Consider the following 17,500-nt stretch of genomic DNA (forward strand, 5'->3'; position numbering starts at 1 on the left):
TATATACAGATACAGAAACAAGTGTGTGTGTTGGGGAATTCAAAGGAAAATATCCGAATATAGATATAGAAAATAACACATAAACTGTTTATCTTACGAGTTGTTTTCAAATGTATCTAACACGCAAAAGCGAGTTTGATACGTTTTTAAACAACGAGCTGCAAGACAATGGACTCGAATGTGTTATTCTGTTTCTTACATATCCTCAAACAAATTAGGTCAACCATTCGTGACTGAGCGCATTTAAGCAAATTTTAACATATTTTTCGACTAAAAAGTATTTGCAGCCTTGCACTTACGGGCCACGTACAAATGATTGCCAGGTTAACTATACTTCGCAGTGTAATCAAATTCGATCGTGCTGTTTTTCCATTGGTTGTATCACACTGGTGACCTGGTCATCACCTAGGAGCAGCCAGTCGTATGTCTTGAAATTGTTAACACTCGTACATGTGTAAACAGGTATGTGTTATCAAAAATAAGTAATAGTTATGTGTATCGGTAAATATCCCTACATGTTACGGTCGTGGGACCTGCCCGGGTTCGCCTCGGAGATTCTCACGACCCAAACTGTTGGGATATTGATCGATACACCGAGTACGTGTGGGTATAACTGACTTATATCCCACTTAAAGTCGAGTCAATTATTATATTAGTTCTATGGCTAATAAAATCAATAACTAGAAAGTAGTAAATAATGAAACGAAAATAACGTGGACCAGACGTCGTGAGCCTCACATTTCGTTATGGAGCAGTGAAACCGTATATTTCAGTTGTTCGTATCGCACGTGCAAATGCGGTTTGATGTAGTTCTACCAGTACCGCCCTGTTGTGTTAGGACGGTACTGATATCGGAATATAATAAAACTAAAGTACGTAGTTTATATTTCTCTGTATGGGAATGGTATGGATAATTAAGTACTAAAATGCTATTTCTGAGCACATTTTTATATTTAAATTATCTAAAAAATTATGATATGTAGAACAAAAATACTATTTAATGGGGTTTTTTTTTATTTAGTATTTTGTATTATTATTATTATTTTTTTTTTTTTATTTTATTTTTTCTTTGGGGGGGGGGGGAGGGATTTACTGGATAGAGGATAGCTGACACCCCTACCGCACTAACTACAACTCCGCATATTGCATGATTTTAACAGCCGTATCGTTCTGTAAATATTTCAAGGGAACTATTGTGAACATGTGCGCACGTGTAATTAGATGGCTCTTTTTATTGGTTGAAATATTACAATTTTTTTTTTTGAACATTGGTATATGCAAATGAAAGTAAAGTTTGTTTTTATTTAACGACGCCACTAGAGCACATTGATTTTGTATCTTATCATCCGCTATTGGACGTCAAACATATGGTCATTTTGACACTGTTTTGAAGAGGAAACCCGCTGTCGCCACATAGGCTACTCTTTTTTCGACAGGCAGCAAGGGATCTTTTATTTGCGCTTCCCACAGGCAGGATAGCACAAAGCATGGCCTTTGTTGAACCAGTTATGGATCACTGGTCGGTGCAAGTGGTTTACACCTACCCATTGAGCCTTGCGGAGCACTCACTCAGGGTTTGGAGTCGGTATCTGGATTAAAAATCCCATGCCTCGACTGGGATCCGAACCCAGTACCTACCAGCCTGTAGACCGATGGCCTGCCACGACGCCACCGAGGCCGGTTATGCAAATGAGGTCAGCCAGCAAACCATTTTCTGTAGATGACTTGTTCTATTGCAGGACTTCTAGAATTTTTATAAAATCCACTAGCCGTGGGATCAGTGATTTGAAAAAGAAATACACGCCTTGATTACAATTTTACTAAATAATATTAAAAATCAGATATTTCACTTAAAGAGAGAGAGAGAGAGAGAGAGAGAGAGAGAGAGAGAGAGAGAGAGAGAGAGAGAGAGAGAGAGAGAGAGAGAGAGAGAGAGAGAGAGAGAGAGAGAGAGCTTAAAAACACTAACTTTGGGGGTGGGTACTCTGCTGAAGAATTTGCTGTTTCCCCTTCAGAGTGGGCTAAGTATTATAGCCTGCCATTTAAGATTTTGAAAGACCCAACACTGTTATGCTTCCAATACCAAATCCTACATAGAATTACAGCAACGAATACTTTCTTATATAAAATAAAATATGTTGATTCAAATCTCTGCAATTTCTGTCATCGCCAGCCACAAACATTGGATCACTTGTTTTATGCTTGTCCCAAAGTCGTCGAACTCTGGAATCTTATAGAACAATGGTTGCAACAAACAGGTGAAGACTTCCAGTTTGACAAAACTATGATTTTATTTGGTGATATAAATAAGGAAAACAATTTCGTAAATTGGTTAATTATAAAATTAATGTAAAGTATTATATTTACAAAACAAAATTACAGAACACCACACTCAATAAAACTGGCTTCAAATATTATATTGAAGATAAGCTATTATTAGAAGAAAAAAAAATATATTGCAAGAATTGTTTACATAAAGAATTCGACGAAAACTAGAATGTTGGCTAAGATTTTTGGAAAATATTTAAACGGCCAGCCTTTGTTTTTATATAAAAAATACTATGGTTATTTGTTTTACTATGTTCCTGGTTTGGAAGAAATACTTATTTCAGCTTTCTTCCCTTTCTCTCTTTGCTCCTATGGTATATTCTGTGTATAATTGATATGTACGGTAATGATTCGGGGCCCCAACCCTGACATTATCTACGGTATTGTTTTTTTTTCTGGGGCAATAAACATTTATTTAAAAATAAAAATAATAATAATAATAATAAAATACTTCAGTTTATGCTACAAGAATATTAAAGACTAGAAATTAATTTAATAACCTCTTTTTTGTCTCAAATAAAAAAACTTATTATTCTTGAAAAAAAAAAAAAAAAAAAAAAAAAAATACAAATTGGGGGGGGGGGGGTGGGACTTGGGGGCAGGATATTCATATTTATAAAATAGACAGCTGCAACATTTGACACAACATTTATCACTAGCCGTCGGGCATGGCAATAGTAGTTATTTATTAACCCAACATTGAATATTACTAGCCTTGGGAGTGGGGCTACCATAATCTAGACGCCCTGTTGGTTGAAATATTACGAGAACATAGTTTGAACTGTCTTATATGCAAATGATAAGTGTCACCAATCAAGCAATTTTTGTCTTAGTTTGTAACGGCGAATTGTGAACGACGGTCATCGGTGTGAAAATAAGCCTGCGAGAAAAAAAGGACTTTGAAGGCAAGAATGGAGATGTTTTATTTATTTTTTAGTTAAATGGACTTCATTTTCTGTGCATTTTAATTCGGGCAATCAATGAATTAAGAAGATTTTAAATTGTAACTGCAGGAGAAGAAATGTGTTTGGTGACAGTTACGCTACCGATTCCCGCAAACAGTCTATGAATACGTGGTGTATAATACTGGTTATGACAGCTAGGCGTGTACCACAAGGGGAACATTTGTCTACATTCCCCCTAAAGACTTTAGTCAAGTGACCGGCCACGGTGGCGTCGTGGCAGGCCATCGGTCTACAGGCTGGTAGGTACTGGGTTCGGATCCCAGTCGAGGCATGGGATTTTTAATCGAGATACCGACTCCAAACCCCGAGTGAGTGCTCCGCAAGGCTCAATGGGTAGGTGTAAAACACTTGCACCGACCAGTGATCCATAACTGGTTCAACAAAGGCCATGGTTTGTGCTATCCTGCCTGTGGGAAGCGCAAATAAAAGATCCCTTGCTGCCTGTCGTAAAAAGAGTAGCCTATGTGGCGACAGCGGGTTTCCTCTAAAAACAGTGTCAGAATGACCATATGTTTGACGTCCAATAGCCGATGATAAGATAAAAAATCAATGTGCAATAGCGGCGTCGTTAAATAAAACAAACTTTTTTTTTTTTAGTCAAGTGTTAGAAGGATTTAAAAGATAATGCGTTGCAACCGAACATCGCAAGTCTGAACGTGACGGAAAGTGTCAGTAACGGTCGCGCAGTCGTGCGCTTCTCCAAATGTGAACACGTGTTCATCAAGTATAAGAGAAACAACGGAAATATCTTCCGGATTTCAATCTAAGTTATCACCATAAAAGTTCATTGTATTTTTTAAATAATTTTTGTTTTTTGTTTTGTTTTAAATACAGGTGCAGTTAAATGAAAAGTGTAAGGTGTATCGTGATACACCTACAATTTTCCTCCAAAAATGGTGAATAAAACCTACACTTTTGAGAAAGGAAACCATGAAATGAGACCGGAAGTGGGGTATAACGAATGATGTTCTCAACAAGGATGTGTATGAAATAGCGTTTATTCACATTTGCATTACTTCAAAAGGGCTACACAGTGTTCCGAACGGCTTCGTTGTTTTTGACGGCACTGGGTCAGATTTGTGTGTGTGCGTGGAGGGGGTCGGCAATGGATGGACGCCCCCCTTAATCCAACGACTGTTATGGACAGAGGTAGTGGAAAACACAGATTTGAACATCAAACGGTCAGGTCAGGTGATATGTTTTAACGAGCACATATAGAGCAAGCTGTTGTAATCAACGCCTGTCATGGGCGCAGGCGCCAACTCAAGCCGGCTCCTCCGTCCAGGACAGATATGGGGTGGAGGGAGGTAGAGGGGACCGCCCGCGCTTGGCAAGTGTATCTCTATATAAAGATCAAAGCATGAACATGATTACTTTCTGTTGTTAATCTTTTATTTCTAAGTTTGGTTAATAAATCAATAGAAAGTGCACTGCTGACATTGTCCTGTAATATCTTCAAACTCTACGAGGTCATCAATATTGCAGAAAATACAATTAAGCAAATTTGCTGCATGTAGGTTCCTTTGTTTTGAGTTTGCAGATTTGATACGGGTAGTGCTAAATGACGAAGACAAGTAAATATTACTTTATGGACCGGCCTCGGTGCCGTCGTGGTTATACCACTGGACATAAGGCTGGCAGGTACAGGGTTTGCAGCTCGGTGTCGGCTCCATTGATAGGTTTAAGTCCACTACAAACACTTCTCTCTCACTAACCACTAACGGTTAACAACTAACCCACTGTCCTGGACAGGCAGCCCAGATAGCTGCCCTGGACAGCGTGTTTGAACTTTAATTGGATATAAGCTCGAAAACAAGTTGATATAAAATGAAATGTTTTATGGGAGAGTTGCAAGTGGACCTCAGCTTTTGCGGGAGGGTTCGGACCCCCCCCCCCCCCCCCCCACACACACACACACGCACCTTTAAATACGGGCATGTGCAGCGGGCGGGGGTGTTACATCAAAAGATAGTGAATCGTTGATTTACATCTGCACCGACTGACAGTATGATATATTAAATCGGGGAAAGTCACTCACATTTGACACGCAAGAACCGCGACGCCCTACCCATGATCCATCCGTGTGACACACACTCCTGTTACTGTATCCAAAGTAGAAGTAGTTGCTAACACAACTGTAGTTAGCGACGCTGTTCACCGACAATGAATCGTAGGCCACGTGTCCGTTGGCGATTGGAGGAGGTGCCGGACACATAACTGAAAATATTTAAAAATGAAGTTTTTGGTGTTTTTTTAACGACCCATTGGGCTTTTTCTCGTTCCAGCTGGTGCACCTCGACTGGTATATCAAAGGCCGTGGTCTGTGTTTGTGAGATGGTGCATATGACAGATATCTTCTTACTTATGAAAACAAATTGTAGCGGGTTTCCTCTCTAAGACAATACGTCAGAATTACCAAATGTTCTTTAAAAACAAGAAAACACATATAGTATTAGAGAGACAACCCGCTAAATTTTTCCATATAATAAGTAGAAAATGATATTTTATATGCACCATCCCACAGATAGGATAGCACATACCACGGCATTTGATATGCCAGTCGTGGTGCACTGGCTAGAACGAGAAACAGCCCAATGATTATGAGCCTAGACCGACTTCCGGCTACGTCCCGCCCTGGAAAATATTTAATGAACAGTTATCAGCGGTGTAAAATAATATTTCTTATACAAATAATATATATAATTAAGTCGTTATTTCATGGATGTCATACTTTTAGTACCATTGCATATTTCGACACACACACACACACACACACACACACACACACACACACACACACACACACACACACACAGGTTAACTATACGTCACAGTGCTGTTTTGTTGTATTAGACGTATGGCATGAATCATTGGTGACCTGGTCATCACCTAGGAGCAGCCAGTCGTATGTCTTGAAATTGTTAACACACGTACGTGTGTTAAAAGGTATGTGTTATCATAAAATAACGCATGGTGTTCACACCAACGGGTGTGTCAGAATATATATGCCCTTCTCCCCTCTCTGTCTGTCTCTCTGTCTTAAATTGTATGGGTTACACATAAATAAATACAGGCACCTTTCTTCTCTCTCTCTCTCTCTCTCTCTCTCTCTCTCTCTCTCTCTCTCTCTCTCTCTCTCTCTCTCTCTCTCTCTCTCTCTCTATATATATATATATATATATATATATATATATCTCTCTCTCTCTCTCTCTCTCTCTCTCTCTCTCTCTCTCTCTCTCTCTGCTTGAATGATACGATTGTTCACATTAATAGTCATGAATTAATCGATCTCATATGACATTCAATGAATTAAGATTCAGCCATTTGTCACACTCCAAAATTGAAAATAAACGAACACGTATGTATAAAAAGATGTATTTAAAATATTTAAAGTGGCAGTCACATAGAAGAAGGAGAAACAAACACCTTAGGAAAAAGAAGAAAACAAAAAAAGCTGAAGGAAGGAAAGTAAGAACTACTGAGTTAAATGAAGTAAATGTTGAAAGAAAGAAAAGAAAGACAGATAAATACAGAATCCGATCAATACCAATACAGTGTAACGCCGGGTGAGACCACCGTCCATTCGCTTGACAGGTAGAAGTGTTGGATCCACTGACGTAGACATATACGGTTGCACATGCGTAGTGTGTTACAGATAGATATGTTGTAGTTGTAAATGTCGTAGCTGTTCCAAGTATGGTAATGGGCGTTCGAAATAAATTAACGACCTGTCCAAACATCCATTTGATTCTGTCTTGTTCAGCGATACGATTTCGAGTACTATTACTGTTTTGGCATTTCAAGTTGAAAGCTTGAAATACATTTGTTTTTATTTTATTTATTATACATTTTGAATTATTATTTTATTTTATTATTATTTTGTGTTTATTATTATTATTATTATTTATTTTAGTGAGAAACAAGTCTTCGCTTCTCAGTTTTATTTTTAAAGCAAACGATAGGAATTGAGACACAGTACTGGAGCCCAATCTGGATTTTATTAAGAAATAAAATGAAATTTAACCTAGTACACATTTTAGAACGATCAGAAACGCGTTTAATATACAGCCACTAATATTTCTTGCAGAAAAAATATATTTGATATGTAATTACAATCGTAAAAATGTCTCTCTTAGTCGATAACATCTTTAAAAATGTAGCAAACTCAGGGATGTCCCTTTAACTTCTAGAATTGATTGAAAACTTATGCTATTGTATATAACAAATTGACATGTTATCTTCTGAGACAGACTAAATGGTAAACGATAAAAATATAACGGTAAAAGTAACAACTCAAAGGTAAATGATTCCACACCATGAAATAAAGTTTTCTCTGAGAAATCGTTTTCTCTGTTTAATGTGTTTGTAAAAATGTTCAAATATTTGTTTATTGGTATTACCGTTAAACGTGAGTCGATCGTTTAATATCAATTGACGATTAATTGGTTCAAAACGGTTTAGATATGTTGAAAAATGTGTCTTTGCTGATTATAAAATTGACATTCAACGAAATAATGACGAGTGTTTTCAAAATAATGATAATTGCACGAAGGATCCATAGTAAGACAATAACGATATAGGTCTGCATTTAAAGTTGTATTCATTGCAGCCAGTGCACCAAGACTGGTGTATCAAAGGCCGTGGTATGTACTACCCTGTCTGTGGGATGGTGCATATAAAAGATCCCTTGCTGCTAATCGAAAATAGTAGCCCATGAAGTGGCTACAGCGGGTTTACTCTCCCAATATCTGTACGGTCCTTAACCATATGTCTGACGCCATATAACCGCAAATAAAATGTGTTGAGTGTGTCGTTAAATAAAACATTTCTTTAAAGATGTATAATACTCTAAGATTGGAAACAGATCATGAACCTGATTATTATTTAGAGAATACTCAACGAGCTACGGGGCAATACCGTTTATCTTGCACGAGTGAATTGCAAGATAACCGGTATTGCCGAGCAGCGAGTTGGGTATTCTATGTTTTACCCATTTTCAATATTTTTATGGACCATTTCAGACTCATACAGTTGTTGAAAATAAGTCTGCAATTTGAGAATAAGCACTGTTTATGAAGTCAGAACCTATCTTACGGAAAAAAAAACACGTGTGCTTCTTTTTTCCTTTCCCTGGGGAACGATCACTTTTCTTTCCCCATTTCTCTCGGCCGATATGGGTGACAACTGCATTTTATTTCCTGTCAGTCTCCAGGCTTGATTTATGCATTATATTAAATCAAAACCAAACTACAAATTGTTTTATTCTTCTTATTTGTATTTCATTTTTTTTATGAGATTTAAGAAACAAAAAAAGTTGAGGTTGTTTTCCCTAACGACACCACTAGAGCACATTGATTGATTAATCAAGCGGCTATTGGACGCTAAACATTTGGTAATGTTCATATATAGACATAGAGAGGAAACCCACTACATTTTCCATTAGCAGCAAAGGATATTTTATAAGCACCATCCCACAGACAGGATAGCACATACCACGGTCTTTGATACACCAGTATCGGTGCACTGGCTGTAAGGAGAAATAGTCCAGTGGGTCCACCGATGGGAATCGATCCTAGACCGACCGACCTAGATCGAGCGCTTTGGCTACACCCCACCCCGAAACAGACAATTTAATTATAAAAAGGTTGGGTATAGGTATTAATATAATAGGAGCATCTGTTGTGGGTTATTCGTGGATCTGATCCTGATCATCAAAACATGTGTTAGGAAAAAAACAGATTTACGCGAACAACACGCGAACAAAAATATCGTTCACGCTATTTCCAGATCTCTCTGTACCTTGAGTATAACTGAAGTAGGTGTCTGTGCTCATTGAATATTAGTCTTGTTCTTATTCATGATTTTTGCAAGTGAGACTATAATATATTTGATGTACCTGTCATGGTGCACTGGCTGGGGCGAGAAATAGCCCAATGGGCCCACCGACGGGAATCGATCCTAGACCGACCGCGCAGCGAGCGAGCGCTGTACCACAAGACTAAGTCCCGCCCCGAGAAGTACAGAACACGAGTAATACCTGTACAGATTAACGCCGGGTCAGACCACTGTCCATTCGCCTGACAGGAAGAAGTGTTTAATCCACTGACGTAGACATAGCCGTTGGCGCATGCGTAGTGTACTACAGATTGGTATGTTGTATCCACAGATGTTACAGATGCTCCAAGTATAGTACTGGGCGTTCCGCAGTCAATCTCTGAAATAATGCATTCACGAATTAGCGACTATGTCCAAACATCCCTTTGATTCTGTCTTTTGTAAAAATAATATTTCGAGTACCATAACTGTTTTAGCATTTGCAGATAAAGACTTCAAATTCAGTTTGGTTGAGAAGCAATCTTTGCTTATCAGATGTATTTTTGAAGCAAAGACTAAGAAGGAAGAAATTGTTTTATTTAACGACGCACTCAACACATTTTATTTACGGTTATATGGCGTCGGACATATGGTTAAGGACGACACCGATACTGAGAGAGGAAACCCGCTGTCGCCACTTCATGGGCTACTCTTTACGATTAGCAGCACGGGATCTTTTATATGCAAAATCCTACAAACAGGATTGTACATACCACGGCTTTTGTTACACCAGCTGTGGAACACTGGCTGGAAAGAGAAATAGCCCAATGGGCCCACCGACAGGGATCGATCCTAGACATCAGGCGAACGCTGTACCACTGAGCTACGTTACGCCCCCCCCCCCCCCCCCCCCCAACGCTAAGAATGCTGAAGCATTTCTTTTAGTACATATTTTAATTTCAATTATATGGTTGTATAATATTCTATGATAGACAATAGATGCGTCTGATAAACCTGATTATCAGAAAGCATTGTTTATTTTAGGATGCAACTGCCTCTTATTAACTTGATATATGAAATTATATTAAATCAAAGCCAACTTACAAATTGTTTTCTTCTTATCTTTATTTCATTTAATGAAATTTATGAAACAGACGAAATTCAAATACCATATGGTAGGATGTTTGCTTAAGAATTTGTATTAGTAAAAGTTTGCTTTGTTTAACGAGACCACTAGAACATATCGATGCATTAATCATCGGCTATTGGATGCCAAACCCACTACACGCTTCCATTAGTAGCAAGGTATATTTCATATGCACCATCCCCATAGACAGGACAGCACATACCACGGTTTTTTGATGTACCAGTCGTGGTGCACTGACTGGAACGAGAAATAACCCAATGGGCCCACCGACGGAAATCGATCCTAAACCGACCACACATGAAGCGAGCGCTTTACCACTGGGCGTGAGTAATGCGCGAACACAAATATCATTCTGGCAAGTTTCAGATCAGTTTGAATGATACGATTGTGTAGATTGTCCGTACTAACATCGATGAAATCTACGAGTGCAACTGTACGACACAATTTGAATCAATCGATCGTACTGCAAGATATTATTGAATTAAGACCCAACAATTTAATTAATACAATCTACAAATGGAAAGAAAACAGCATGTATTAAAAAAGCATGTATTTAAAACATTTGAAGGGCCAATCCTATCAAACATCCTTAGATACAAAATAAAAACAAATGCCGAAATAAAACATTTTAATTTTATTTAACGACACCACTAGAGCACATTAATTTATTAATTATCGGCTATTGGATGACAAACATTTGGTAATTTTCACATAATCTAAGAGAGGAAACCCGCTACATTTTTTTCCATTAGTAGCAAGGGATATTTTATATGCACCATCCCACAGACAGTACAGTACATACCACTGTTTTTGATGTACCAGTCGTGGTGCACTGGCTGGAACGAGAAATCAATAACCTAATGGTTCCACCGACGGGGATCGAACCTAAACCGACCACACATCAAGCGAGCGCTTTACCACTGGGCTAGGCCCCAACCCTTAACGAAGCAAACAATTAATGAATTAAATAAACTAAATGCCGAAGGAACGAAACAACAAAGAGAAGTCCAGAACACGAGTAATACCTGCACAGTCTAAGGCCGGGTCAGACCACTGTCCATTCGCTTGACAGGAAGAAGTGTTTAATCCACTGACGTAAACATATCCGGTTGCACATGCGTAGTTTGTCACTGATTGGTATGTTGTAGCTGAAGCTGATTCAGATGCTCCAGATATGGTGATGGGCGCCCCGCAGTCAATCTCTGAAATAAGATGTTCTTGAGAAAGCGACCTTGTCCAAACGTCCCTTGGATTCTGTCTTGTGTGGAGATACTATTTCGAGTACGATATAAAATGTATGTTTATGAAAGCTCAAAATTCATGTTTGTGTGGGATGCAATGTTTGCTGCTCAATTTTATTTTTGAAGGAAACGCTAAGAATTGAGTAGCATTTCTGGAGTATATATATTGACTTCAATTCTATGGTTGTATAATACTCTATGAAGGAAAATAAATGCGGCTTATGTAATTGTTTTATTCTTCATATTTGTATTCTATTTTAGAGATTTAAGAAATTGTAAACAGTCAAATATGATAAGGTTAGGTGTAGGTGTTCACATAACAGGGACGTAGACCAGTGGTAAAGCGCTCACTTGGGTCGATCTACGTCGGTTGTCCCATTGGGCTATTTATCGTTACAGCCAGTGCACCGCAACGGGTATACCAAAGGCCGTGGTATGTGATGTCCTGTATGTGGGATGGTTCATATAAACTTCCCTTGCTACAAATGGAAACCGATATAGCGGGTTATCTCTCTTAGACAGTATGTCAAAATTACCAATGTTTGACATCCAATACCCGATGATTAAAATTCAATGTGCTTCAGTGGGGTAGTTGAACAAAACACACTTTATTGGATTCGGTTGAATTGGATAACATATTAACGTACCTATATCGTGCCTATACTTAAGGTTCAATCATGTCTCTCCCGTGTGTGTGTAACCGGCCTCGGTTGCGCAGTGGTTAAGCCATAGGACTACAGGCTGGTAGGTACTGGGTTCGGATCCCAGTCGAGACATGGGTTTTTAATCCAGATACAGACTCCAAACTCTGAGTGAGTGCCTCGCAAGGCTCAGTGGATAGGCGTAAACCACTTGCACAGACCAGTGATCCATAACTGGTTCAACAAAGGCCATGGTTTGTGCTATCCTGTCTGTGGGAAGCGCAAATAGAAGATCCCTGGCTGCCTATCGTAAAAGAGTAGCCTATGTGGCGACAGCGGGTGTCAGAATGACCATATGTTTGACGTCCAATAGCCGAATATAAGATTAAAAATCAATGTGCTCTAGTGGCGTCGTTAAATAAAACAAACTTTACTTTCTCCCGTGTGTGTGTGTGTGTGTGTGTGTGTGTGTGTGTGTGTGTGTGTGTGTGTGTGTGTGTGTTTGTGTGAGGGGGGAGGGTGAAGATGGGCAGAATTTTTAAAATACCAATTACTGAACAATTTAATATAATTAACAAAAATAAAATAAAAAGGTAACAAGCCAAAAATAAAAACAATTGACTGCTCGGCCGAAAGTGTTTTTTCTCATAATTTGGAACATTTTAGGACAGTCCAAAAATAAATACGAGAAAGAAGAAAGCATCGATACATTTAATAATGTTAAAAAAGATAGTAATTTCGACATAAAATCTGAACGAAGGTCTTATCTATATGCCCACGTATGTGGCTTCGATAAGGTCGATAAGGTGCACAGTTTGTAGGGAGGAGATGGGTTGCATCCCATCAGGGAAACCCCAAGAGTGACAGTCATTAAGATGTGTGAGGTGTAGTGCTGTGTTGAAATACAGATCTTGAGAAGCCAGACCCGCCTGAACGAGAGAGTATCACAGTAGGGTATAGTCCAGTCGTCATTGGTTGGTATAGTTGTGCGCACGGTCCCGGCGCCGGAGGATACCAGATGGTATCAATATAAAACAAAGTAAAGTCTATAAAAGAGTAGTACCCCCACCCCTCCTCTGCCTATTTCTTCTTAGAGTCGGGCGGTTAACCTTCCAGCGCTGCTAGAACAGGCTCGGACATGTAGAAACTAAAAGCTAACAACCGTGGAGTTCTGCAGAATATAATACTTGCAAGTAACATATAATTTTATTCAATCGATCGTACTGCAAAATTATTGAATTAGATCCAACAATTTGCTTCACAGCAAAAGTGGAATTAAAAGGAACATATATTCACAAATCATGTATATAAAACATTTAAACAGGAAATCCCAATGAAAAATGAGAAGGAAACACATAAGAAGGAATAAAAAGAATAAATCAATTGAAGAAACCAAATAGAGAAAAAAGAAAGAAAGACAGATAAATACAGAATAGGGGCGATACCTGTACACTGTAACGCCGGGTCAGACCATTGTCCATTCGCTTGGCAGGAAGAAGTGTTGGATCCACTGACGTAAACATAGCCAGTTGCGCATGTGTAGTCTGCTAGAGATTGGTAATTTGTAGCCGAAGTTGTCGCAGTTACTCCAAGTATGGTACTGGGCGTTCCACAGTCAATCTCTGAAATAAACTCTTCACGAATTAGCGGCCTTATCTAAACATATTTTTGATTCTGTCTTGTGAAAAGATACAATTTCGAATACGGTATCACGAATTGTGTGCCGAAATAGTCTCTTATTCCCTTGATTTGTGTAATTATATTAAATCAAAACGAAATTACAAACTGTTTTATTTTTCTTATAGTTTTTAATTAATTTGATGAGATTTAAAAATATCACATGGTTAGGTACATGTTTTCACATAACATGTGCGTGTGCAGGGAATGGTTCCGGAATCTGTATCCTCTCTTTATCATGCAAATAATGTCCTAATATTAATATACGAACAGAACATAGGTTGTGCAAAACCACACTTGTGTGGGCAACGCGCGAACAAAAATATTGCTCTCGCAATTTTATCTCTTTTTTTAAACGAAATGTAAGTGTAGGCGATGATTAGATGATACGCTTGTTCTCATTACTATGCATGACACTTGCAAGTGTGCCTGTAAGATAGCATTTGAATTATTGAATTAGATCCAACCATATGCTGCACTCCGAAAAGCAGAAAGAAAAAAGTACTCATATTCGTAAAAAAAAGTAGGCGTATTTAAAATGTTTAAAGGGACAGTTCCATCGAGAAAGGAGACTGTAAAACATTAAAGAAAAGGGGAAATTCCGAAATACAGAACTAAAGAATAAACTAAATGCAGGAAGAAACCAAATAGAGAAAGAAAAAAGAAAAAAAGAAATATAAATACAGAACACGAGTAATACCTGTACATATTAACGCAGGGTCAGACCACTGTCCATTTGCCTGACAGGAAGAATTATTTGATCCACTGACGTAAACATAGCCGGTTGCGCATGCGTAGTCTGCTACAGATTGGTATGTTGTAGCCGAAGTGGTCGCAGTTACTCCAAGTATGGTACTGGGCGCTCCGCAGTCAATCTCTGAAATAAAATCTTCACGAATTAGCGACCTTGTCTAAACATCTCACTGATTCTGCATTGCAAAAAGATACAATTTCGAATACGATAACTGTTTTGTTATTTAAATTTCAATGCTCAAGATTATTTCATTTGTTTTTAATGGGAAGCAAACTTTGCTTCTGAATTTTATTTTTAACCCCCCCCCCCAAAAAAAAAAAAAAAAAAAAAAAAAATAATAATAATAATAAAAAACCCAAAAAAAAACCCCAACAACAACTGAGAAATGGTTCTAGATGACAGATATTGATTTGGATTATATTTAAATTGTAATGTTCTATTATGGAAACTATGGACGTTGTTATCACAAGATATATCACGAATTGAATGCCGAAATCGTCTCTTATTCCCTTGATTTGTGTAATTATATTAAATCAAAACCAAATTGCAAACTGTTTTATTATTCTTATTTTTATTTAATTTGATGAGATTTAAGAAACAGTAGTAAGTCAAATATGACAAGTTTAGGTATATGTTTTCACGTAACATGTGTGTGTGCAGGGAATGGTTCCGGAATCTGTATCCCATCCTCATCATGCAAACAATGTCCTAGTCTTAATATTTGAGCACAAAATGGTTTGTGCAAAACCACACTTGTGTGAGCAACGTGTGAACAAAACTATTCCTCTCGCGATTGTATCTCTTTTTTAAACGAAATGTAAATGTATGCGCTGGTTGGATGATACGCTTGTTCTCATTACTCTTTATGATACTTGCAATTGTGCCTGTAAGATAGCATTTGAATTATTGAATTAGATCCAACCATATGCTACACTCCAAAAAAGCAGAAAGAAAAAAGTACTCATATTCGTAAAATATGTAGGCGTATTTAAAATGTTTAAAGGGACAGTCCCATCGAGAAAGGAGACTGGAAAACATTAAAGAAAAGGGAAAAATTCGGAAATAAAGAACTAAAGAATAAACTAAATGCAGGAAGAAACCAAATAGAGAAAGAAAAAAAGAAAGAAAGAAATATTAATACAGAACACGAGTAATACCTGTACATATTAACGCTGGGTCAGACCACTGTCCATTCGCCTGACAGGAAGAAGTATTTGATCCACTGACGTAAACATAGCCGGTTGAGCATGCGTAGTCTGCTACAGATTGGTATGTTGTATCCACAGATGTTACAGATGATCCAAGTATGGTACTGGGCGCTCCGCAGTCAATCTCTGAAATACAATCTTCACGAATTAGCGACCTTGTCCAAACATCTCTCTAACTCTGTCTTGTGAAAAGATACGATTTCGAATACGATAACTGTTTTCTTATTAAATTGCAAGGCTCGAACTATTTTCATTTGTTTTTAATGGACAGCAAACACTGCTTCTGAATTTGAATCTTATTTTAAAAGCAAAAATAAATTAAAACAAATTGAGACACGGTTCTTGGGGTCAGATATTGATTTGAATACAGAACACGAGTAATACCTGTACATATTAACGCAGGGTCAGACCACTGTCCATTCGCCTGACAGGAAGAAGTGTTGGATCCACTGACGTAAACATAACCAGTTCCGCATGCGTAGTCTGTTACAGATTGGTATGTTGTAGCCGAAGTTGTCGCAGTTACTCCAAGTATGGTACTGGGCGCCCCGCAGTCAATCTCTGAAATAAAAGTTTCATGAAGTATAGACTTGTCCAAACGACCCTTTGAATCAGATTTGTCGATTCAATTTCAAAGATTGAAATATTTTATTTTTAAAGATATAATCTCAAGTTTAATATTTTAGCAAACTCTAATACTAGTTACTGAGAAGCAGTCCAGGAGTACAAATACTGATTATTTTCAAAGTCTATAGTTGTATAATACTCACTGATGGAAAGCACAATTTACAGTTACATACATTACATGTTTAAGTTAATCTGCATCTCCATATTGACCAAACATGTAAGTAAAAAAACAAAACACTGCTTTATGTTTTAAAGAAAACACGTCGAAGATTAATGTCTGTCTGGGGTTGTGTGTTTTTTGGTGGTTCTTTTTGTTGCTGTTGTTTGTTTTTGTCTTTGCTTTTGTTTTTATTTTTTATTATTATTGTTTTCCTTTGTTGTTTTTTTTGTTGTTGTTTTTTTGTTTTTTTGCTGGTTTATTTGCGAGTTTGTTAAAAGTATTTTGGTTGTGTTTGCTACTTTTTTTTTTTTTTTTTTTTTGGGGGGGGGGGGGTTTTTTTTTTTTTTTTTTTTTTTGGGGGGGGGGGCGGTGTACATGTACATATACATATACATATATATATATATATATATATATATATATATATATATATATATATATATATATATATATATATATATACTTCAAAACAAGTAGGTGGACTGTAATAAGAATTTACAATTGCCAAAATTGTAATGTATATTAGCTGTGGAATGGTTATATGATAATAGTGAATTAATTGGGCAAACATTAGAACCGGTAGCTCAGTATTACAGTAGGTTTTATGAACACCAAAGATCTTGAAGGATTACTGGGGTCAGAAACGAAATTTGAAAGTTGACGTGTTTTTTATCAGTAAATCGCAAACAGTAAAAATGACTACTAACAAAACAATAACAACTGTATAATCAACAGAATGAAAATATTGACAGAAATAATGTTTCACAGTGATTAATCGACCTTCCTTGAAATTGTCAAAATCGTGAAATGACACCCCACGCACGTGTACGGGGCAACTGCATGATGCATGTGCAAACTATGGAATGTGTTTCAGTGTGTTGATATAGAGACCTGAACGTTCTTTACTAGGATGTCTGTGGACAAAACGTTTGCTATGT

The 17,500-nt window shown here is 37.6% G+C and overlaps 1 protein-coding gene across 1 annotated transcript in view; it reads right to left on the reverse strand.

Annotated features, from left to right (window-relative positions):
* The window catches only part of LOC121391568 (sushi, von Willebrand factor type A, EGF and pentraxin domain-containing protein 1-like), a gene marked incomplete at its 3' end in the record, with an annotated part of 37,950 nt that overhangs the window by 2,211 nt on the left and 18,239 nt on the right, over positions 1-17,500 (reverse strand). The window contains exons 7-11 of the mRNA XM_041523151.1: positions 16,160-16,336; positions 15,725-15,901; positions 11,280-11,456; positions 9,331-9,507; positions 5,362-5,510 (exon numbers count right to left, since the gene is read on the reverse strand). Coding sequence (XP_041379085.1) covers positions 5,362-5,510; positions 9,331-9,507; positions 11,280-11,456; positions 15,725-15,901; positions 16,160-16,336 — 857 coding nt within the window. The remainder of the gene's footprint in view (positions 1-5,361; positions 5,511-9,330; positions 9,508-11,279; positions 11,457-15,724; positions 15,902-16,159; positions 16,337-17,500) is intronic.

The sequence above is a fragment of the Gigantopelta aegis genome, unplaced genomic scaffold, assembly GCF_016097555.1.
Source record: "Gigantopelta aegis isolate Gae_Host unplaced genomic scaffold, Gae_host_genome ctg2662_pilon_pilon:::debris, whole genome shotgun sequence".
Classification (NCBI taxonomy): Eukaryota; Metazoa; Mollusca; class Gastropoda; order Neomphalida; family Peltospiridae; genus Gigantopelta; species Gigantopelta aegis.